Source organism: Excalfactoria chinensis, chromosome 24 (assembly GCF_039878825.1).
Source record: "Excalfactoria chinensis isolate bCotChi1 chromosome 24, bCotChi1.hap2, whole genome shotgun sequence".
NCBI lineage: Eukaryota > Metazoa > Chordata > Aves > Galliformes > Phasianidae > Excalfactoria > Excalfactoria chinensis.
In genome coordinates, this window is record NC_092848.1 from 4,156,507 (window position 1) to 4,175,910 (window position 19,404).

General features: G+C 48.0%; 4 protein-coding genes and 1 gene segment (V, D, J or C); 1 reads left to right on the forward strand and 4 right to left on the reverse strand.

Annotated features, from left to right (window-relative positions):
* Positions 1-954: 954 nt before the first annotated feature.
* LOC140262527 (feather keratin Cos2-3-like) lies at positions 955-1,260 on the reverse strand. The gene has a single exon (XM_072356911.1). It carries the CDS (start codon positions 1,258-1,260, stop codon positions 955-957), a length of 306 nt encoding a protein of 101 aa, XP_072213012.1.
* Positions 1,261-3,968: 2,708 nt separating this feature from the next.
* Positions 3,969-4,274, reverse strand: LOC140262528 (feather keratin Cos1-1/Cos1-3/Cos2-1-like). The gene has a single exon (XM_072356913.1). It carries the CDS (start codon positions 4,272-4,274, stop codon positions 3,969-3,971), a length of 306 nt encoding a protein of 101 aa, XP_072213014.1.
* Positions 4,275-6,358: 2,084 nt separating this feature from the next.
* On the forward strand, positions 6,359-7,013 carry LOC140262529 (T cell receptor alpha variable 4-like). The segment is given in 2 exon segments: positions 6,359-6,427; positions 6,604-7,013. Coding segments are annotated over 2 exon segments (462 nt in total).
* A 996-nt stretch (positions 7,014-8,009) lies between these two features.
* On the reverse strand, positions 8,010-9,936 carry LOC140262530 (feather keratin Cos1-2-like). Its single transcript, XM_072356914.1, has 2 exons — positions 9,910-9,936; positions 8,010-8,336 (listed from the first exon to the last, which is right to left on the reverse strand). The coding sequence occupies exons 1-2, from the start codon at positions 9,934-9,936 to the stop codon at positions 8,010-8,012; spliced, it is 354 nt and encodes a 117-aa protein (XP_072213015.1).
* A 6,725-nt stretch (positions 9,937-16,661) lies between these two features.
* Positions 16,662-16,967, reverse strand: LOC140262531 (feather keratin Cos2-3-like). The gene has a single exon (XM_072356915.1). The coding sequence runs from the start codon at positions 16,965-16,967 to the stop codon at positions 16,662-16,664; it is 306 nt and encodes a 101-aa protein (XP_072213016.1).
* Positions 16,968-19,404: the final 2,437 nt, after the last annotated feature.

Consider the following 19,404-nt stretch of genomic DNA (forward strand, 5'->3'; position numbering starts at 1 on the left):
CACCGCCGCCATAGCTGGCATGAGGTGAGCAGGAAGGCAAAACTGTCAACATAAGCTGTGTTTGACATCAGAGAGACATCCATGCCGTTCTGTTCCATCTCCTACTCTCGTCTTACCCCAAGGCAGTACATATGGGAGCAGGAGGCATCCTGTTCCTAAAAGCCTGTGGGGTTGATTGTTCTTATGGCCTACAGCTTTTCCTGTGAGCACTGAAGAGGCTGTGTTCTCTCTCTGCTGCGCCTGTGTAGACAGTTGTAGACAGAAATACTGCAAGTCAAAGGGCAGTAGCCACTAGTTTGGCCTTAGACAGGCGTATCTCCTATGCACTGCTAGGGACAGTGCTCAAGAGTCACTGCGCTGCTTCACAACCTCCCATTCTCCTTCAAATGGAGAAGTGTTTCTTTAAGAACTCATGATCACTGACTACAAAGCCATACTCCCATGCAATTCAGGAGAAAATTCCCTGTGAAAGCCTCTGCAGTGTGTCACAACCTCCTGTTCTTCTGGGAATGGAGGAGGGTCTCAAATATCACTCATACAATATACACCAAGAGCAAAGCCATTTTCCCCGGGCGGTTCTAGAGGCCATAAATGGTGGATAGAAAACTCAAAAGCTCAAATGTGATGCAAAAATATTTAATGAAAGTTTGCAGAGAAAAACGAGGTCACAGGTAGCAGAAGTTTCACAGTACAAAATTAATTCAATCCCATGTTTGAGCACACACAACACTAGTGCCTGTCTTTTTGCAAAGGAACAGGATGATTCTCGGGAAGCACAGAATGCACAGAAGCAGAGGGGGAGGGGGGGGGGGGGAAGTTCAGAGTGTGGGGGATGGGTGGGGGGAAATGAAAATGGAGAGAAATGCGTCGGTAGAGGAAAAGAAAAGGAGACATGAGACATGTCTTAAGAAAGACCAGGATTGCTCCTTCCACTCAGGACCACGGCCAGCGAATTTAGCAGGGCTGGTACCTTCTGCCATAGTAGCGGCTACCGAAGCCGGACAAGTCAAAGCCCCCAGAGGTGATGGGCACTCCCTCAGAGCTGAGGATGCTGCCAACAGCAGCGGAGGTGGAGGATCCCACAACGGTGTTCTGCGGGAAGGAGCTGAGGATGGGTCCGGGCAGGATCACCACAACAGGAGAGGGCTCGATGGCAACATTGGAACTCTGGCACTGCCTGACACAGGGCTCATTGCAGCTGCTGGCCAGAGGAGTTGGGCCACAGGGCCGGCATGGCTGGCTCTGGGTGTAGCAGGACATGCCTTCGGGTTGGCGATAAACCTGGGGGAGAGAGATACAAGGAAGTAAAGCACAAAAATATGTGAGGGGCAGACTGGGTAGCCTCTCACAAAAGTGCCAAAGTAGCTACTAAGGAAGAAGGAGGAGGCTGTAACAGGAGCTCACATCTCTTGCTTGTGCCAGGACACTACAAAGAGCAGTGTGGCCCACGGAGACTCTCACTGACCATATAAATCTGAAGCCATGTAAGCTGTGTCACTAACACACTCTGCACAGACAATATCCCTTCTATGGTCTCCCACAGGATGGAGCAACACTATCTGATAACATTTCTATTGAGGAAAAATATCACTTCTGAAGAGTAAGACGGAGGACTTAGCACTTACCTGTTTCCCAACAAGATGGAGGAAGAGAAGAGGATAGGAGAGCTGGAATCTGGGATGCCTTTTATACTGGTCCCTTATTGCTGCAGGCCCAGAGACACTCTTGATACAGGCAATAATTTTTTGACATGCTAACCTGGAATATATGCCACCCCTTCTCATTATGTGGGCTGTGTTTTGATTTCCCTCGGTCCTACCTATTCATTTCCAGATTTTTTGCCCTGTCCATTCTCTAATGAAGGATTCTTTGAAATGCTGTGATGAAATGTCCAAAGATCTGTGCTGCAGGATTTCATTTTTGAGGCAGATGACTCAGATGTCTTGGAGTCCCATCCATCTTGGCCCTGAACACTTCCCAGGATGGGGCATCCACAAAATCTCTGGGCAAACAGCTCCAGTGCCTCAACATCCTCATAGGTAAGAACTTCTTTCTAATATCTCACCTAATTCTGCTTGGTTTTACTTGAAAGACAGTACATCTTGTCCTATCATTACTATCACCGATTAAGAATCCCTTTCCATCTCTCTAGTGAGCACTCTTTACATAATGGAATACTGCTCCTAAGTCTCCCCAGAGCCTCCTCCTCTCTAGGATAAACAACAAATCTCTCATAGCAGGAGTTCTCCAGCTGTCATTCATGGCCCTTCTCTGGAACCACTCACACAGGTCAGTGTCTTTCTTAGGCTTGAAGATACACAGCTGAATGCTGTACTCCCTGTTGGTTCTCACAAGAACAGAGGGGTAAAATCACAATCCATGATCTCCTGGTTACGTTTCTTAAGATATTCTCACGTAGTTTCTGTGGGTGATGTCAGTCCCAGTGCCCATGTCAATTTATTGCTGCAGGCCCAGAGACAACCATTTTTAATTTAATTTAATTAATTTAATTAATTTTAATTTTTAAATTTTTAATAATAACATAGATATTAGGATTGCATGCATTCTCATCAAGTTTGTGGATGACAGCAAGCTCAGTGGTGCAGTTGATATAACTGAAATTGAGTTGCAATCCTAAGGGACCTGCACAAGCTTGAAGGATGAGCCCTTATGAACATAATGAAATTCAATAAGGCAGAGTGCACGGGGTTGCATTTGTGTTAGGGAAACACCAGGCATCTATACAGACTGAGAACAGGATGGTTTGAGAGCAGCCCTGTAAATTAGGACCTGGGGATCCTGGTAGATGAAAAACTTCACATGAGCCAGCAGCGTGCATTTGCATCCCAGAAGGCCAAAAGTATCCATGACTGGATCAAAAGAGGGGTGCCCAGCTGGGCAGGGTTAGTCAGCCCCATCTGGAGTACTGGATCTGGATCTACAGCCACAGATATACCCTCTCACTGAGTGGGCACCAGCCAAAAGGTGCTGGAACAGCAATCCAGAGGATTTGTGCTTGCCCTATCTCTGGAGACATTCAAAGCTAGGTGGGAGGGTGCCCGAACAACTTCTACTCCTGCCTGACATAACATTTCTCATCCCTACCCTCAGCATGGTTTTTGAAACTAGGTGACCATGAGGATCTCTTCCAACACAAGGACTTCCACGGTTCTGTGATTTCTTGATCACTGCAGTCAAGGCTGTCTTTGACATTCACGTTTCTAACAAACCCATCCTTGCTGATGAGTATGTGTCCTTCACAAGGATATTTCCATTCAAGTAATACAGCAAGGTAAGCACTGATGGCTTTTCCTTATGATGTATCTATTTCTTTCTCAACTTCAAGTGACAGTGCATGAAAGATTATTCTCTTCCATGTTCCTCTCCCTCCAGTGCTTACAGGACTGACAGAGTGCCTTCAGCTGATTCCCACCAAAGCAATTGTTTTGTAATAAGTCCATCTCTGTGCAATACATATATAAATATATATTAAAAATAAAAAACAAAGCAAAATAAATAAATAAATAAATAAATAAATAAAAACCACAAAAGGAAACACCACTTAGGGATGCAGGAAGTGTTTAATGAGTCTGAGAAATGATGTCACACCAAGCAGAGGCCCTGTGTGCAGAGAGCAGCAGGAACAATCAAGAATCTGTTTCCCTTTCCTATGGCAGCATTGCTGCAGAGGACCGTCTCCTAGCCCAGAGATTTAGGGAGATGAGCAGGTCACTCAGGGTTCATTTTGGGGATACAAACAGAGATCTCTAATGGGAAAACATAGTAGTGACATGAGATAGGAAGAGTAAGTGGAAGACAGTATCAGTAGATGCTCTCCATGTTGTTAGAGGCACCAGGTGGGCCTGTGCATGTCTATTACGCACAGCAGCACCACAAAATTTTTTCTTCTGTCCATTGCCATGTTCAGCAATCCTGGGGGTCCTTCTCTGGAGCAGTGTCCAGCTTCTTTAGCAGGGGTTGCACCTTCTGCTACAGTAGCGGTTGGAAATGCAGGAGAGATCAAGGCCCCCAGAGGAGATGGGCACTCCCTGGCAGCTGAGGATGCTGCCAACAGCAGCGGAGGTGGAGGATCCGACAGCGGTGTTCTGCGGGAAGGAGCTGAGGATGGGTCCGGGCAGGGTCACCACCACAGGAGAGGGCTGGATGACAATGGTGGAGTTCTGGCACTGCCTGACACAGGGCTCATTGCAGCTGCTGGCCAGAGGGGTGGGGCCGCAGGGCTGGCATGGCTGGCACTGGTCACAGCAGGACATGTCTCAGGGATGGAGGTACACCTGGGAGAGGGGGCACGGTGAAAGCAGAACATGAGCACACATGAGGAACAGCCTATCATCACGCTATGAGGGAATCAAAACACATGCTGTTCTGGGAGCTGAAGACAGTTCATGGAAGATGGGCAAGAGATTCTTGGTCTCATCCTGACAGAGCGCAATAAAAGCCACTGGGTCCTGTACAGCTACTGCCTACACCCTAGCACACAAGTTACTTCCTTACAGGCCCACCCTCCTCCCATGGCAAATGTTCACCCCACTTCCCTCTCTCATGATAAACGGAGCCAGGCACTGAGCAGAGCTAATAGCAGCTAAGACTTCCATTGGGCTCAGAACACTTCTTGTAGAATGAAGAGAACAAGAACAGGCTTCCCACTCACCTGGTTCCCAAGATGATGGAGGTGAGAGAAGTGGGTGAAGCAGCAATGAGATGGGCTGGCTTTTATAATGGACCCAAGCTGCCCCGATTCCAGATGCATTCCTTGCAGCAGTGATTATTTTCTGAGAAGATCCTCATGAATGCAAAACATCCCAGCTAATGATATGGGCTGTGTGTTGGTTTCCTGTGCTGCTGTTTTTCACATCCTGATTTATGTCACTCCCATTCCTCACTGAAGGCATCTGCTGAGTGGCAGGAAGAAAGATCTGAGTTTAGCCAGGAAGCATATGTCAGTGTGGGCAAAGCACTCAGTTCACATGCTGGAGGAATCCAGCAACGGTAAACGATAAAAGCATGCTTTAAAGGCCAGTGGTGTGAAACAGCTAAAGCCTGCATGCTGGATATAAGCAGGTGCCTATGGGTAGAGAGGTTTGCATGATTCCACACACAGGTTCATGAGCAGGTGAGTGTTTGTGTGACTTGCATGTCCCACATGTTCTGGTCACATCAGGGAAACCTCCACTACTATGCCCATGAACTCATGAACATGAGAGAAGAGGCTGGCCCCCAGCTCACCACAACCTCCCTTCAGGAAGTTATAGAGAGCAATAAGGTCTTCCCTGAGCCTCCTCTTCTCCAGGCTGAACATCCCCAGCTCCTTCAGCCTCTCCTCATATGGCCCCTCATATTATCACTGTAGGAAGAAGAAAAGGCAAGTGAGACTTGAAAGAGACCCCTCCCCTTTGCAGTGGATTCTGTAATTTTATGAAATCTTGGCAGTTAGATTTTCTTGGTAAAAATTGGTAACTCCAATGCTGCAGAAGGACTTCAAAAGATTGTATGCATATCAGTGTACAGTCCCTTACAACTCTTCCATGTGAATCTTCCAGACAGTGGTGACTTTAATGACCCCAGCAAAGGCTGGGTTAGCAATATGGCTGCACATCAGGAATTCTGGAGATTTCTGAATTTGAAAAGGAGCAGTCCAACTGTGAGCAACCCTGAGACATTGCTGCCCATGCAGAGATGCAGTCAAGAACACCGCTGGCCAGCCTGACATGACAACTTGCCAGAGAAGAATAGTTAGAAAAGTATCCTTAAGTTCACTGTGGCAGCAAAAGGGAAGCTAAGGAGGCTGTATTTCCATTGGACAATGAGATGTCAGAAACAGTGGGAAGTAAACTTGTAATAAAATGATGGCTTCATTTTCCACCATTTTCATGATTATTCTTTTAGACAAATCTACAAAGCCCCTGAGCTTCATTCCCAGAATTCAAGGAAGTGAAGAAGCACTCCCTATAAAGAAAGGAAACCTAATGGAGAACTTAATCCAGTTGGACATACTTGTGCCCTTGAGATGATGTGGGATGCATCCAAAGGTGTTTGACAGGATGCTGTCATTGTGGTGCAGCTTTCTATCACCTCTCAGGAGGCCTTCATGGGAGGGATGGAGTTCGTAGCAAGGACAAAAAAACATGCATCAAAAACATTCAGAAGGACTGAGAAGGGGAACTAAGGGAATTACTAAACAAATGTACTCCACTCAACCCTTTCTCAACGACGTGTTTTGGAGCAGACCTCTGTAGATTCCATCCGGAAGACAGCCCCGGGGCGGAGCTGGCTACGGCGGTGGGAGGAGGCACCGCGGGCGGAGCAGAAGCGGAGCTGGCCGTGGTAGAACGGAGCCGGAGGCGGAGAGCCGGGATGCGGCAGTGCCGGGCGGCGGGGCTTGCGGGACTGGCCGCGGTGTTCCTGGGTGCGTGGGACTGCCTCCGGCGGGGCCGGGAAAAGGGCTGTGTGGGGCTTGGGCCGGGTTCCTTTTCTGTCAGTCCGGCATCTTTTCGACCTCGTGCAACACTCTCTCCTCCTTCATTTAGTGTCAGTGTGAAAAAATGCATTGTCTGAGTTTGCTGCTTCTTTTCTTCTCTGTAGTGGCTGTGAGCAGAGCTCAGGTGCTGCAGGAGCCGTCGGCAGAGACCAGCGAGGGCACCGACATCAACATCACCTGCTCACACCACAACATACAGTCCTACGACTACATCCACTGGTACCGTCAGCTCCCGGGCCGAGGCCCCGCATTCCTCGTCAGCGCTGCTAAAGGCTCCAAGGAGGTTACGGACCCGGCGGGGAGGCTGTCGGTGTCGGAAGACCGCCGCTCCAGCGCCCTCTGGCTCGCCCGGCCCCGGCTCGGGGACTCGGCGGTGTATTACTGCGCGTTGGTAGCACGGGGAGACGAGACGGAGCTGCGGCCGGGCATAAACCGCTTTGGGCGTGGCGGGGGCACAGTGCCGTCTGGGCCCGCAGGGGGCGCTGCCTGTAAGGGCCGTCAAACTCCATCCTGACCAGAGCGCAACTCCCTGAGTTCTCGAGAGAAATGAGCACCGCCCCCATAGCTGACATTGCCTGGAGCCAATGTCAGTCAGACAGAGATCCGTTTGAGGTGGGCAGGACGGCAAAACTGTCAACATAAGCTGTGTTTGGCATCAGTAAGACATCCACACCAATCTACTCCATCTTCTACTCTCTTGTCTTTCCCCATTGCAGTATATATGAGAGCAGGAGGAGCCCTGTTGCTAAGAGCCTGCAGGGTTGCATGTTCCCATGGCCTTACACGCAGTCAGAACATTTCCCTTCAGCAGTGCAGAGGTTGTGTTCTCTCTGCAGGATCTGTGTTGGTAGTTGTAGGCATAAGCATTATAGTCAAAAACCAATTGCTGCTTTCTCTGCCGTTGCCAGGAATATCTTCTTCATCTGCAAGGGACAATGATGAAGAGAGCAGCCTCTGCAGTCTGTCACACACTCTCATTCTAATGGGAATGGAGAAGGATCTCCATAAACATTCACCCCATAACCACCAGGAGTAAACCCAATCTCTCTGGGCTGATCTGAAGGTCACACAGGATGGGAAATAATATCAAAGACTTAAACTAAGATGCAGAAATCTTTAATGAATGTCTCAAAAGGAAAATGAGATCACTTTGAGCAGAGGCTCTGCAGTACAGGATTCACACAATCCCTCGTTTAAGTTCATGCAGGGAATGTGCATTATTTTGTATTACATTTGGATTGGTTCTGAGGAACCTCACATCTCAGGGATCATAGGAAAAAAAGGATTGGAGAATAAGTGGAGAAAGTGTTAGGCAGGTGAAATGAGGAATGGAAGGTGAGACATGAAGCAGGCTGTCAGAAACCCCAGGAATGCCCCTTCCACTCAGCATATCCCAGAGTAGATGAGGATGGTGAGGTCTTCTGAAAGCAGTGGCTTAAAGATTCCTTCTTCATCCAGCACCATGTTCAGGGTTTATTGGTGTATTTCTCCAGGATCATGGCCAGCGAATTTAGTAGAGTGGGTACCTTCTGCCACAGTAGCGGCTGCCGATGCCGGACAAGTCAAAGCCCCCCGAGGTGATGGGCACTCCCTCAGAGCTGAGAATGCTGCCAACAGCAGCAGAGGTGGAGGATCCCACAACGGTGTTCTGCGGGAAGGAGCTGAGGATGGGTCCGGGCAGGGTCACCACCACAGGAGAGGGCTCAATGGCAACATTGGAACTCTGGCACTGCCTGACACAGGGCTCATTGCAGCTGCTGGCCAGAGGAGTTGGGCCACAGGGCCGGCATGGCACACACTGGGTGTAGCAGGACATCTCCTGGGGCTGGAGGTACACCTGTGGAAGAGAGATACAAGGATGTAAATCACAAGGATATGTGAGGGACAGTCTGGGTAGCCTCTCATAAGGGAATCAAGGGAGCTACTATGGATGGACGTGAAAGCTGTGATAGGGTGCCACGTTCCTGCGTTGTGCCAGGGCCCTACACAGAACAGTGTAGCCCAGCGAGACTCTCACTGACTATGTAAGTCTGAAGCCATGTAAGCTGTGTCACAAACACACTCTGCACAGACATTATCCTTTCTACAGTCTCCACCACCACTATTTACTATCACTATCTGGTAACGTTTCTATTGAAGCGAAATCTCACTTTTCAAGAGTACAGCAGAGGGCTTCACACTTACCTGGTTCCCAACAAGGAGACAAGAGAAGAGGATTGGAAAAGCTGGAATCTGGGCTGCCTTTTATACTGGTTCTGTATTGCTTCAGGCTAAGAGACACCCTTGATACAGGCAATAATTTTCTGACAAGCTAACCTGGAATACATGCCTTCCCTTCTCATCATATGGGCTCTCTTTTGATTTCCTGTGGTGCTTCCTATTCATTTCCAGGTGTTTTGCCCTGCCCATTCTCTAATGAAGGACTCTTTGAAGTGCTGCAATGAAATGCCCAAAGATTTGTAGTGCATGATTGCAGTGTTGAGGCAGATGACACAGCTCAAGTGCTGCATGGATACAAAGCAAGACAAGTGACTTTAGCCTGGTTTACTGCAGTGGGCTGTAGGAAGTGCCTCCCTCACAATGGAGCTCCAGCAAGCATCAACTGGTTACCCAATGTTTCCTGTACATGATAATGTGACTTGTGATTCTCTTCCCCTAACTTCTCAGCTTACTATCATGAACACATTTCTTGACCTTGCCATGTGTGTAGATTCTCTGCTAGGATTTAACTCTATCCCATGTAACACTGATCTCTGGAATTCTGTTCTTGATTGTTTTGGCTTGTCCCTGCTCTGTGCAATCTGACAGTTCACATACACACACACAAAAACAGAAGAGTTAGTGTTGAAAGGAACCTGGAACATCTTCTAGATCCATTTCCACCACTAGCAGGGATACATTCCACTAGATTTTATGCCTTGAAGTCTAATCCAACCTGTCCCTGAACACTTCAATGGATGGGGCAACCACAACATCTCTGGGCAGCCTGTTCCAGTGCCTCACCATCTTCATAGGCCAGAACTTCTTCCTAATATCTCACCTAATTCTACTTGGTTTTACTTGAAAGCCAGTACACCTTGTCCTATCCTTACTATCACTGATTAAGAATGCCTCCCCATCTCTCTTATGAGCACTCTTACATAATGGAATGCTGTTCTAAAGTCCCCCCAGAGCCTTCTCTTCTCCAGGATAAACAACAACAACAAATCTCTCATAGCAGGAATGCTCCAGCTGTCAGATCACATTCATGGCCCTTCTCTGGAATCAGTCCAACAGGTCAGTGTCTTTCGGATGATGGTGGTTGCACAGCTGAACGCTGTACTCCCTGTGGGGTCTCACAAGAACAGAGGAGGAAATTCACATCCCCTGATCTCCCAGACACGTTTCTTCAGATTTTCTCTCATAGCTACCCTGGTGCACTCAATCCCATTGCCCATGTCACTGAGAATCTGTTTAATAGTAACATAGATATTGGGATTTAATGCATCCTCAGCAAGTTTGCGAATGACACCAAGCTCAGTGGTGCAGTTGTTATATCAGAATAAAGAGATGCCATTTTAAGAGAACTGCACGAGCTTGAAGGATGAACCCTTATGAACATATGAGGTTCAACGATGCTGAGTGCAAGGTGTTGCACTTGTGTTGGGGAAACCCCAGATATCTATACTGACAGAGGCTAGGATGCATTGAGAGCAGCCCTGTAAAGTAGGACTTAGGGATGAAAAACTTAATATGTTGTTAAGTTTTTGTTTTTATGTTTGTTTGTGTATTTGCACACCAGCAGTGTGCACTTGCATCCCAGAAAGCCAGAAGTATCTGTGACTGGATCAAAAGAGAGGTTCCCAGCAGGACAAGGGAGGTGACTGTCAGCCCCATCTGGAGTTCTGCATCCCGATCTTCATCTCCAGATATATCTTTTCACTGAGTGTGTGGTAAAGTGCTGGAACCGGCAACCCAGAGGATTTGTGGTGCCCTACCCCTAGAGATGTTCATAGTCTAGGCAGGATGAGACCTTTGTCAACTCATTCCTGTGCTTGATTTAGCAGTTTTAGCACCTTCCAATTTGTTATTTTTAAGAACTAGTAAGATCTCCTTGATGTTCTCAAGTCCCAAGACTCTCAGCATTTCAACCAAAGGACGATGTTTGTCACCCTGTAAAACTACACAGGGAATCAAAAGACCGTCTTCACTTTATCCAGAGATTATATTAAAAGGCTGGCCAGATGCAAGAGGGCTGCTGTCTTTCTCTTAGTGGAAAATCCATCCCAGCCAAGCCCAAGGCAGTCATGATCAGAAAAGGATGTGGGAGAAGGGCTTCAGACTCATGTGGTTACCAAGAAGAAAGAGGTGAGAGATGTTGATGAGAGGGTGAAGGAATCAAGCTGCCTTTAATGTAGACCCAGCACTGCCTCAGGCCCAGGCATAGCTTTCATGGAAGTGACAATTTTCTAAGGTGCTTGTGATGAATGGAAAACAGAAAATGACATGAGCTGCTTCTCTTAATGCTGCTTGTTCATTTCCTGGCTTATGCCTCACCCATTCTCTCATGAAGGCTTCTTCTGAGAGCTGACGTTGAGAGGACCCGGTACTTCTGGGACAGGAATGAGTCAGTGATGGCAGAGAACTCATCTCAAGTGCTGAGATGGATCCAGCTCAGGCAAGTGATACTGGCTGGGGCTACCCAGCATGCACATTTGCCTTGTCATCCTCTTTTTCTCCAACCCAACTTGGTCCAATGGTCTTATGAGTTCCGATACCAAGGCAGATGGCTTGGACTGCTGGGTTTCAGTTCTCTTTCTCAACCCACTGAACTACAGAGAAACTGTGTGACTTCCTTGGGCTCCACTCACTGGGCTGTCCCTGCACATCTGCAGACTGTGCTGTCATCTCATCTGGAGCCCTATCCTGCTCAGAGCACTGCAGCCTTGCCCTGCCAGAAAGGCCCCCAGTGTCTCCTCAGTCAGCATCCCATATACTCAGCCTGACCCTATCCAGCCATATGTGAGCATGTGCATTGGTGTTGAGTACACACATGTACCCGAAGTGTGCACAAGCTTCTGTTTGTGTGACGGCATTGATTGATTTTTTTCAATTATTTATTTATTTATTTATTTTTGCAGGGCATTGAAGTAACAACACCTGTGTGCAGGCACGGGTGTGTTTTAGTGCATGCACACATGATATGTGCTTCTGCAGAATTAGCCTGACCCCGTGCACAAGTCCAGCAGGTCCCAGGGCCTACAGTGTTCCCTGGCATCAGGTGCTGGTGCAGCCTGGATACCTCAAAGTCTGAACAAATCCAGAGAAGTCTGGAATGTTTGTGTTTATCTGATTACTGCCTGCAGCCTAGATCTAGTCTTTCCCTGGTGCCCCCTAGCATCTCCCAACACACACCTGCTTCCGTAAAGTCATCCCATCTCTCGACCCAGGCGTAAGAAGTTTCCATGGGAATCTGCTGGCTACTTTAAGATGAAGTAGTCCTTATTTTCAGAGGGCCGTTTGTCAGAGGATGCAGCAACTGGGAGAGAAGGGAATACCTAGAGAAACCAGGAGAAGGGATATAGTGACACTTCGTCTGGGGACAATGGCATCAACAAAACAGCAGTGACACTGCAAATTTTAGAGCCATGGCAAAGGAGAGCAGGACATAGGTGACCAAACTGATTCTTCTGGGCTTAAACAGACCACACCGGTTGACACGTGGGCTTGTTTTCATTATCTTTTCCACATGTCTCCAAATCTTGATGGGAATGGCCTCCCCTTTGTCACTGTGGGAAGTGAAAGGCGCCAAAGAATCCCCTTGTATGTCTTCCTTAGTTCATATTCTTGAGATCTGGTATAGCATTGTTTTCAATAGTGGAGAATTTCTGTGTCATCAGAAGAAACACTTCTGTTTTCAGGTGAAGGACAGACATCTGAGTATCACTGAATGTCTAGTTTTCTCAGTGTTGCTCCTTGATTGTCATACACAATATACTGAAATACAGCAGTAGTACCATTGTACACTTCTGCTGGGGTGCTGGGATTCTTCTTACCCTGGCCTCTGGGAGATGAATTTCATGGTTCCTTCCTTATTGAGCAAATTGCTCTGCTTTTTATGGTTGTATCTGACACCTGCATCATCTTCATAGTTCTCCCTGCTCCCTCTCCTCTCACTCACCAGAAGGCATTCTTCACTTGTGCTTTCGTCACAACACGACTCCCATTTTTAAGTAGATTTCTTGGAATAGACACAAGACAATGTGTTACAAAGGAGACAGGACTCAAGAGGATTGTGGTTTACATTTTCTTAAGCCTGTGTGGAGAAAGGTGATGAAGTCACTGACTTTTGTCTATTTGCCTATTCTACCCCAGTGTATGCTATGATTCCCTGATTCCCTGCCTTTCACAGATGGCAAGATAATCTGAGGACACTGAGTATTTTATAACAAAAAATAAATAAAAAGGACCAGGAATGGTCTGGCTGAAGGTGTGACTGCAGGTTTTGAGGTGGAAAACAGCAAGAAAGTCAAGGCACAGGGAACCTGTGGATTCTCTCATCTTGGAGACAACTGGGCCAAGCAAGACACTGTGCTGAAGAGTGCTGTGATTGCGGCACCCTCACATTCAACAGCATTCAAATCCAGCCCTGCCATCATCCCCCAAATTCAACCTCACCTGAGACTCCCAGCAGCTGCCCTTCCATACTACTGAGGCTTGGCTGAAGTGCAGAAGATCTGGTTGCAGGTGAATATAGCCCGGGGAATGCAGGGGAATTCCAGTATCAATTTACATCAACCCACCCGGATGAAAAAAACACTTGTAATAATATGAAAAATTTTCCATGAAAGAATATGCCTAGACACAATGTTTTGGCAGATGCCAGATTTAATCTTTCCTTTGGCTACATTACATGTACTTGTTTTTAGCATCTAAAGAGAACCACAGCTATGCCCAATTAGCTTTTGCAACCATTGCTGGATTTAGTAGAAGCCACTCTTCTTCCACACAAGCAGGGAAGGACACACTCAAGGATGCAGCAAATGCTTAATGTGACTGAAGAAGGAAATCAAATCACTCCAAGAATGGACACCGACTGTGGGGTGCAACAGGAACAGATGAGAACCATTCCTACGGCAGCATTGCCACATGGCCCTCATTTCCTGGCCAAATACTATAGAGCGGTAAGCAGGTAACTTGTGGATGATTTGGAGGGTTACCAAGAGAGATCTCTGAGGGGAAAAGACAGAAATAATATTTTCTGAGAAGCTCCACTTAAATGCAAAACATTGCCAATATAGACCCCATATTATTTTCCAATGCTGTTCAATTTTATTCCTGGCTTTATGCTATGTTTAGCCCTAGATGAAGGCACCTTAGGAATGGCTGGAAGAGACACTCAAGCATTTTTGGGCAATACACATGCATTTGGACCTAAGATTCAGCTCTTGTGCTGGAAGAGTCCTGCAAAGGCAATTGATGTCATGTTGGGTAGCTCCTTAGGGTCTCCATTCCCCTTCTGGTAAGAAGTGGCCCAGCTTCTGAGTCTTATCCTACCTCAAACTGCTCTCAGGAAAATTCTGCCTGCCACTTTTGCATCCTTTTGTTCTGCCCCAGGGATGAGAGTACGGGAACAGAAGTAGTGCAGGATGCTTTCCCAAAGAAAGGCCCATCAATAAAGTGTGAAATCAAGTGTTGGATTTAGTAAGACACAATAGGAAGGGGTCTAGAGACAGCAAATACATCCCAACTCCGTTATGGTAGTGGGAACACCATCTGTCTTCAGCATCAGAGCATCAGACATAATCAACTCAGATTGTTTAGAGAGACATAAACAAGTCACTCTTCCATAGAGAGCTCTATCTTCTCCTCATACAATGGATCACTGTTTTTCCAGCATATAGAGCGCAACCAGGCATGGTGCACCCCTGCTGATTCCATTACAGCATTTTGTCAGGGATAAGGGAAGGGATTCTCAAGCCCTAAATGCAAGGCCCAAAAGGACTGACTCATCTAGCCAGCGTCAACAGCATCAGTCTTTGTCAAGGCTCTCACTACACTTCCCCTCTCTCCACAAGCTCTCTGAGTAACACACAATATCAGGAACACACTTTGGACTTTGCTGTCCATTGACATTTACCCAAGATTTCTGCTGTATGGGGCTCTGCTGCTGTGACAAGGTGGGGTCCTTATGTGTCTAATGGAACAGGGGCAGGTCTTGGCACTCAACAAAGTGTGGCTAGGGGAGATTTTATCCCCATAACCAAAACGAGCATACAGCCAAGCATGAGAGATTTGAGCTATAGCCTGCTGAAATGGAGACGAATTGTACCAGGGCTCGGCCACGTCGGGTTCTACTATCCGTCTCTTCCCGTCTTACTGAGCTCTCTCTTGCCCATGCGGCTGGTGACAATGCAAGTGGGCAAGCAGGCAACACCTCTACGCCCGAGGTGTTTTCGCAGCAGTCCCTCATCTCTTCGCATTCGCGTCCGCACCCGGGCTACGCTGCAGGACACGCAGAACCAAAACCGAGCAAAGGCGCTCAACTCTCGCAGCTCGGAGCAACCCCGAGTGACGCGAGTTCAGGGCGCAGCCCGGGGGCGGACCTGGAGTCGGCGACGGGGAGGAGTCGCCGCGGGCGGAGCAGAGCCTGGCGCGGGCTGCGGGGAGGCGGGATGCGGCAGTGCCGGTGGGACTGGCCGCGGTGCTCCTGGGTGAACGGCGCTGACGCGGCCGGGCCGGAATGCGGGAGCCGTTTGGGGACGGGGCCACGGCCGCGCACGCCTGTGTCTGCCCGACTTTTCTCCAAAGCTGTGCCTCTCTCTCTTCTGGCCTGAAATTTCTGTTGGATACATGGAATTTTTGACTGTGCTGTTTCTTATCTTCTCGGCAGTAGCCGTGAGCAGAGCTCAGGTGCAGCAGGAGCCGACGGCAGAGACCAGCGAGGGCACCGGCATCAACGTCACCTGCTCACACCCCAGTATACAGGGTAGCGACAACATCCACTGGTACCGTCAGCTCCCGGGCCGAGGCCCCACATTCCTCGTCAGCGCTTTTAAAGGCTCCAAGGAGGTGCCGGAACCGGCGGGGAGGCTGTCGGTGTCGGAAGACCGACGCTCCAGCGCCCTGTGGCTCGCCAGGCCCCGGCTCGGGGACGCGGCGGTGTATTACTGCGCCGTGAGCCCACGGGAAGCGAAGCCGGGGCTGCGGCCGGGCACGAACCGCATTGGGCGTGGCGGATGCACGGTGCCTTTCGTGCACGCGGGGGCGCTGCCTGCAGAGCCGCCAAACTCCATCCTGACCAGCGGGCACCTCCCTGAGTTCTCTAGAGAAATGAGCACCGCCGCCATAGCTGGCATGAGGTGAGCAGGAAGGCAAAACTGTCAACGTAAGCTGTGTTTGACAGTGGGGCTGATTGTTATTATGGCCTACAGCTTTTCCTGTGAGCACTGAAGAGGCTGTGTTCTCTCTCTGCTGCGCCTGTGTAGACAGTTGTAGACAGAAATACTGCAAGTCAAAGGGCAGTAGCCACTAGTTCGGCCTTAGACAGGCGTATCTCCTATGGACTGCTAGGGACAGTGCTCAAGAGTCACTGCGCTGCTTCACAACCTCCCATTCTCCTTCAAATGGAGAAGTGTTTCTTTAAGAACTCATGATCACTGACTACAAAGCCATACTCCCATGCAATTCAGGAGAAAATTCCCTGTGAAAGCCTCTGCAGTGTGTCACAACCTCCTGTTCTTCTGGGAATGGAGAAGGGTCTCAAATATCACTCATACAATATACACCAAGAGCAAAGCCATTTTCCCTGGGCGGTTCTAGAGGCCATAAATGGTGGATAGAAAACTCAAAAGCTCAAATGAGATGCAGAAATATTTAATGAAAGTTTGCAGAGAAAAACGAGGTCACAGGTAGCAGAGGTTTCACAGTACAAAATAATTCAATCCCATGTTTGAGCACACACAACACTAGTGCCTGTCTTTTTGCAAAGGAACAGGATGATTCTCGGGAAGCACAGAATGCACAGAAGCAGGGGGGGGGGGGGAAGTTCAGAGTGTGGGGGATGGGTGGGGGGAAATGAAAATGGAGAGAAATGCGTCGGTAGAGGAAAAGAAAAGGAAACATGAGACGTCTTAAGAAAGACCAGGATTGCTCCTTCCACTCAGGACCACGGCCAGCGAATTTAGCAGGGCTGGTACCTTCTGCCATAGTAGCGGCTACCGAAGCCGGACAAGTCAAAGCCCCCAGAGGTGATGGGCACGCCCTCAGAGCTGAGGATGCTGCCAACAGCAGCAGAGGTGGAGGATCCCACAACGGTGTTCTGCGGGAAGGAGCTGAGGATGGGTCCGGGCAGGATCACCACCACGGGAGAGGGCTCGATGGCAACATTGGAACTCTGGCACTGCCTGACACAGGGCTCATTGCAGCTGCTGGCCAGAGGAGTTGGGCCACAGGGCCGGCATGGCCGGCACTGGGTGTAGCAGGACATGTCTTGGGGTTGGCGATACACCTGGGGGAGAGAGATACAAGGAAGTAAAGCACAAAGATATGTGAGGGGCAGACTGGGTAGCCTCTCACAAAAGTGCCAAAGTAGCTACTAAGGAAGAAGGAGGAGGCTGTAACAGGAGCTCACATCTCTTGCTTGTGCCAGGACACTACAAAGAGCAGTGTGGCCCACGGAGACTCTCACTGACCATATAAATCTGAAGCCATGTAAGCTGTGTCACTAACACACTCTGCACAGACAATATCCCTTCTATGGTCTCCCACAGGATGGAGCAACACTATCTGATAACATTTCTATTGAGGAAAAATATCACTTCTGAAGAGTAAGACGGAGGACTTAGCACTTACCTGTTTCCCAACAAGATGGAGGAAGAGAAGAGGATAGGAGAGCTGGAATCTGGGATGCCTTTTATACTGGTCCCTTATTGCTGCAGGCCCAGAGACACTCTTGATACAGGCAATAATTTTTTGACATGCTAACCTGGAATATATGCCACCCCTTCTCATTATGTGGGCTGTGTTTTGATTTCCCTCGGTCCTACCTATTCATTTCCAGATTTTTTGCCCTGTCCATTCTCTAATGAAGGATTCTTTGAAATGCTGTGATGAAATGTCCAAAGATCTGTGCTGCAGGATTTCATTTTTGAGGCAGATGACTCAGATGTCTTGGAGTCCCATCCATCTTGGCCCTGAACACTTCCCAGGATGGGGCATCCACAAAATCTCTGGGCAAACAGCTCCAGTGCCTCAACATCCTCATAGGTAAGAACTTCTTTCTAATATCTCACCTAATTCTGCTTGGTTTTACTTGAAAGACAGTACATCTTGTCCTATCATTACTATCACCGATTAAGAATCCCTTTCCATCTCTCTAGTGAGCACTCTTTACATAATGGAATACTGCTCCTAAGTCTCCCCAGAGCCTCCTCCTCTCTAGGATAAACAACAAATCTCTCATAGCAGGAGTTCTCCAGCTGTCATTCATGGCCCTTCTCTGGAACCACTCCAACAGGTCAGTGTCTTTCTTAGGCTTGAAGATGCACAGCTGAATGCTGTACTCCCTGTTGGTTCTCACAAGAACAGAGGGGTAAAATCACAATCCATGATCTCCTGGTTACGTTTCTTAAGATATTCTCACGTAGTTTCTGTGGGTGATGTCAATCCCAGTGCCCATGTCAATTTATTGCTGCAGGCCCAGAGACAACCATTTTTAATTTAATTTAGTTAATTTAATTAAAAATTTAATTAATTTTAACTTTTAAATTTTTAATAATAACATAGATATTGGGATTGTGCGCATTCTCATCAAGTTTGTGGATGACAGCAAGCTCAGTGGTGCAGCTGATATAACTGAAATTGAGTTGCAATCCTAAGGGACGTGCACAAGCTTGAAGGATGAGACCTTATGAACATAATGAAATTCAATAAGGCAGAGTGCACGGGGTTGCATTTGTGTTAGGGAAACACCAGGCATCTATACAGACTGAGAACAGGATGGTTTGAGAGCAGCCCTGTAAAGTAGGACCTGGGGATCCTGGTAGATGAAAAACTTCACATGAGCCAGCAGCATGCATTTGCATCCCAGAAGGCCAAAAGTATCCATGACTGGATCAAAAGAGGGGTACCCAGCTGGGCAGGGTTAGTCAGCCCCATCTGGAGTACTGGATCTGGATCTACAGCCACAGATATACCCTCTCACTGAGTGGGCACCAGCCAAAAGTTGCTGGAACAGCAATCCAGAGGATTTGTGCTTGCCCTATCTCTGGAGACATTCAAAGCTAGGTGGGAGGGTGCCCGAACAACTTCTACTCCTGCCTGACATAACATTTCTCATCCCTACCCTCAGCATGGTTTTTGAAACTAGGTGACCATGAGGATCTCTTCCAACACAAGGACTTCCACGATTCTGTGATTTCTTGATCACTGCAGTCAAGGCTGTCTTTGACATTCACATTTCTAACAAATCCATCCTTGCTGATGAGTATGTGTCCTTCACAAGGATATTTCCATTCAAGTAATACAGCAAGGTTAGCACTGATGGCATTTCCTTATGATGTAACTAAGTATTTCTTTCTCAACTTCAAGTGACAGTACACGAAAGATTACTCTCTTTCATGTTCCTCTTCCTCCAGTGCTTACAGGACTGATAGAGTGCCTTCAGCTGATTCCCACCAAAGCAATTGTTTTGTCATAAGTCCATCTCTGTGCAATACGTATATAAATATATATAAAAAACAAAACAAAAAACAAAATAAATAAATAAATAAGAACCACAAAAAGAAACACTAATTAGGGATGCAGAAAGTGTTTAATGAGTCTGAGAAATGATGTCACACCAAGCAGAGGCCCTGTGTGCAGAGAGCAGCAGGAACAATCAAGAATCTGTTTCCCTTTCCTATGGCAGCATTGCTGCAGAGGAC

Excerpts from the sequence above, each read along its gene's own strand:
- LOC140262531 (XM_072356915.1), bottom strand. The coding sequence starts at position 16,967 with ATGTCCTGCTACACCCAGTGCCGGCCATGCCGGCCCTGTGGCCCAACT.
- LOC140262530 (XM_072356914.1), bottom strand. The coding sequence starts at position 9,936 with ATGGGCAATGGGATTGAGTGCACCAGG. Across the intron at positions 8,337-9,909 it reads ATGGGATTGAGTGCACCAGG|GTGTACCTCCAGCCCCAGGA; the intron begins GTAGCTATGAGA and ends TCTCTTCCACAG.
- LOC140262528 (XM_072356913.1), bottom strand. The coding sequence starts at position 4,274 with ATGTCCTGCTGTGACCAGTGCCAGCCATGCCAGCCCTGCGGCCCCACC.
- LOC140262527 (XM_072356911.1), bottom strand. The coding sequence starts at position 1,260 with ATGTCCTGCTACACCCAGAGCCAGCCATGCCGGCCCTGTGGCCCAACT.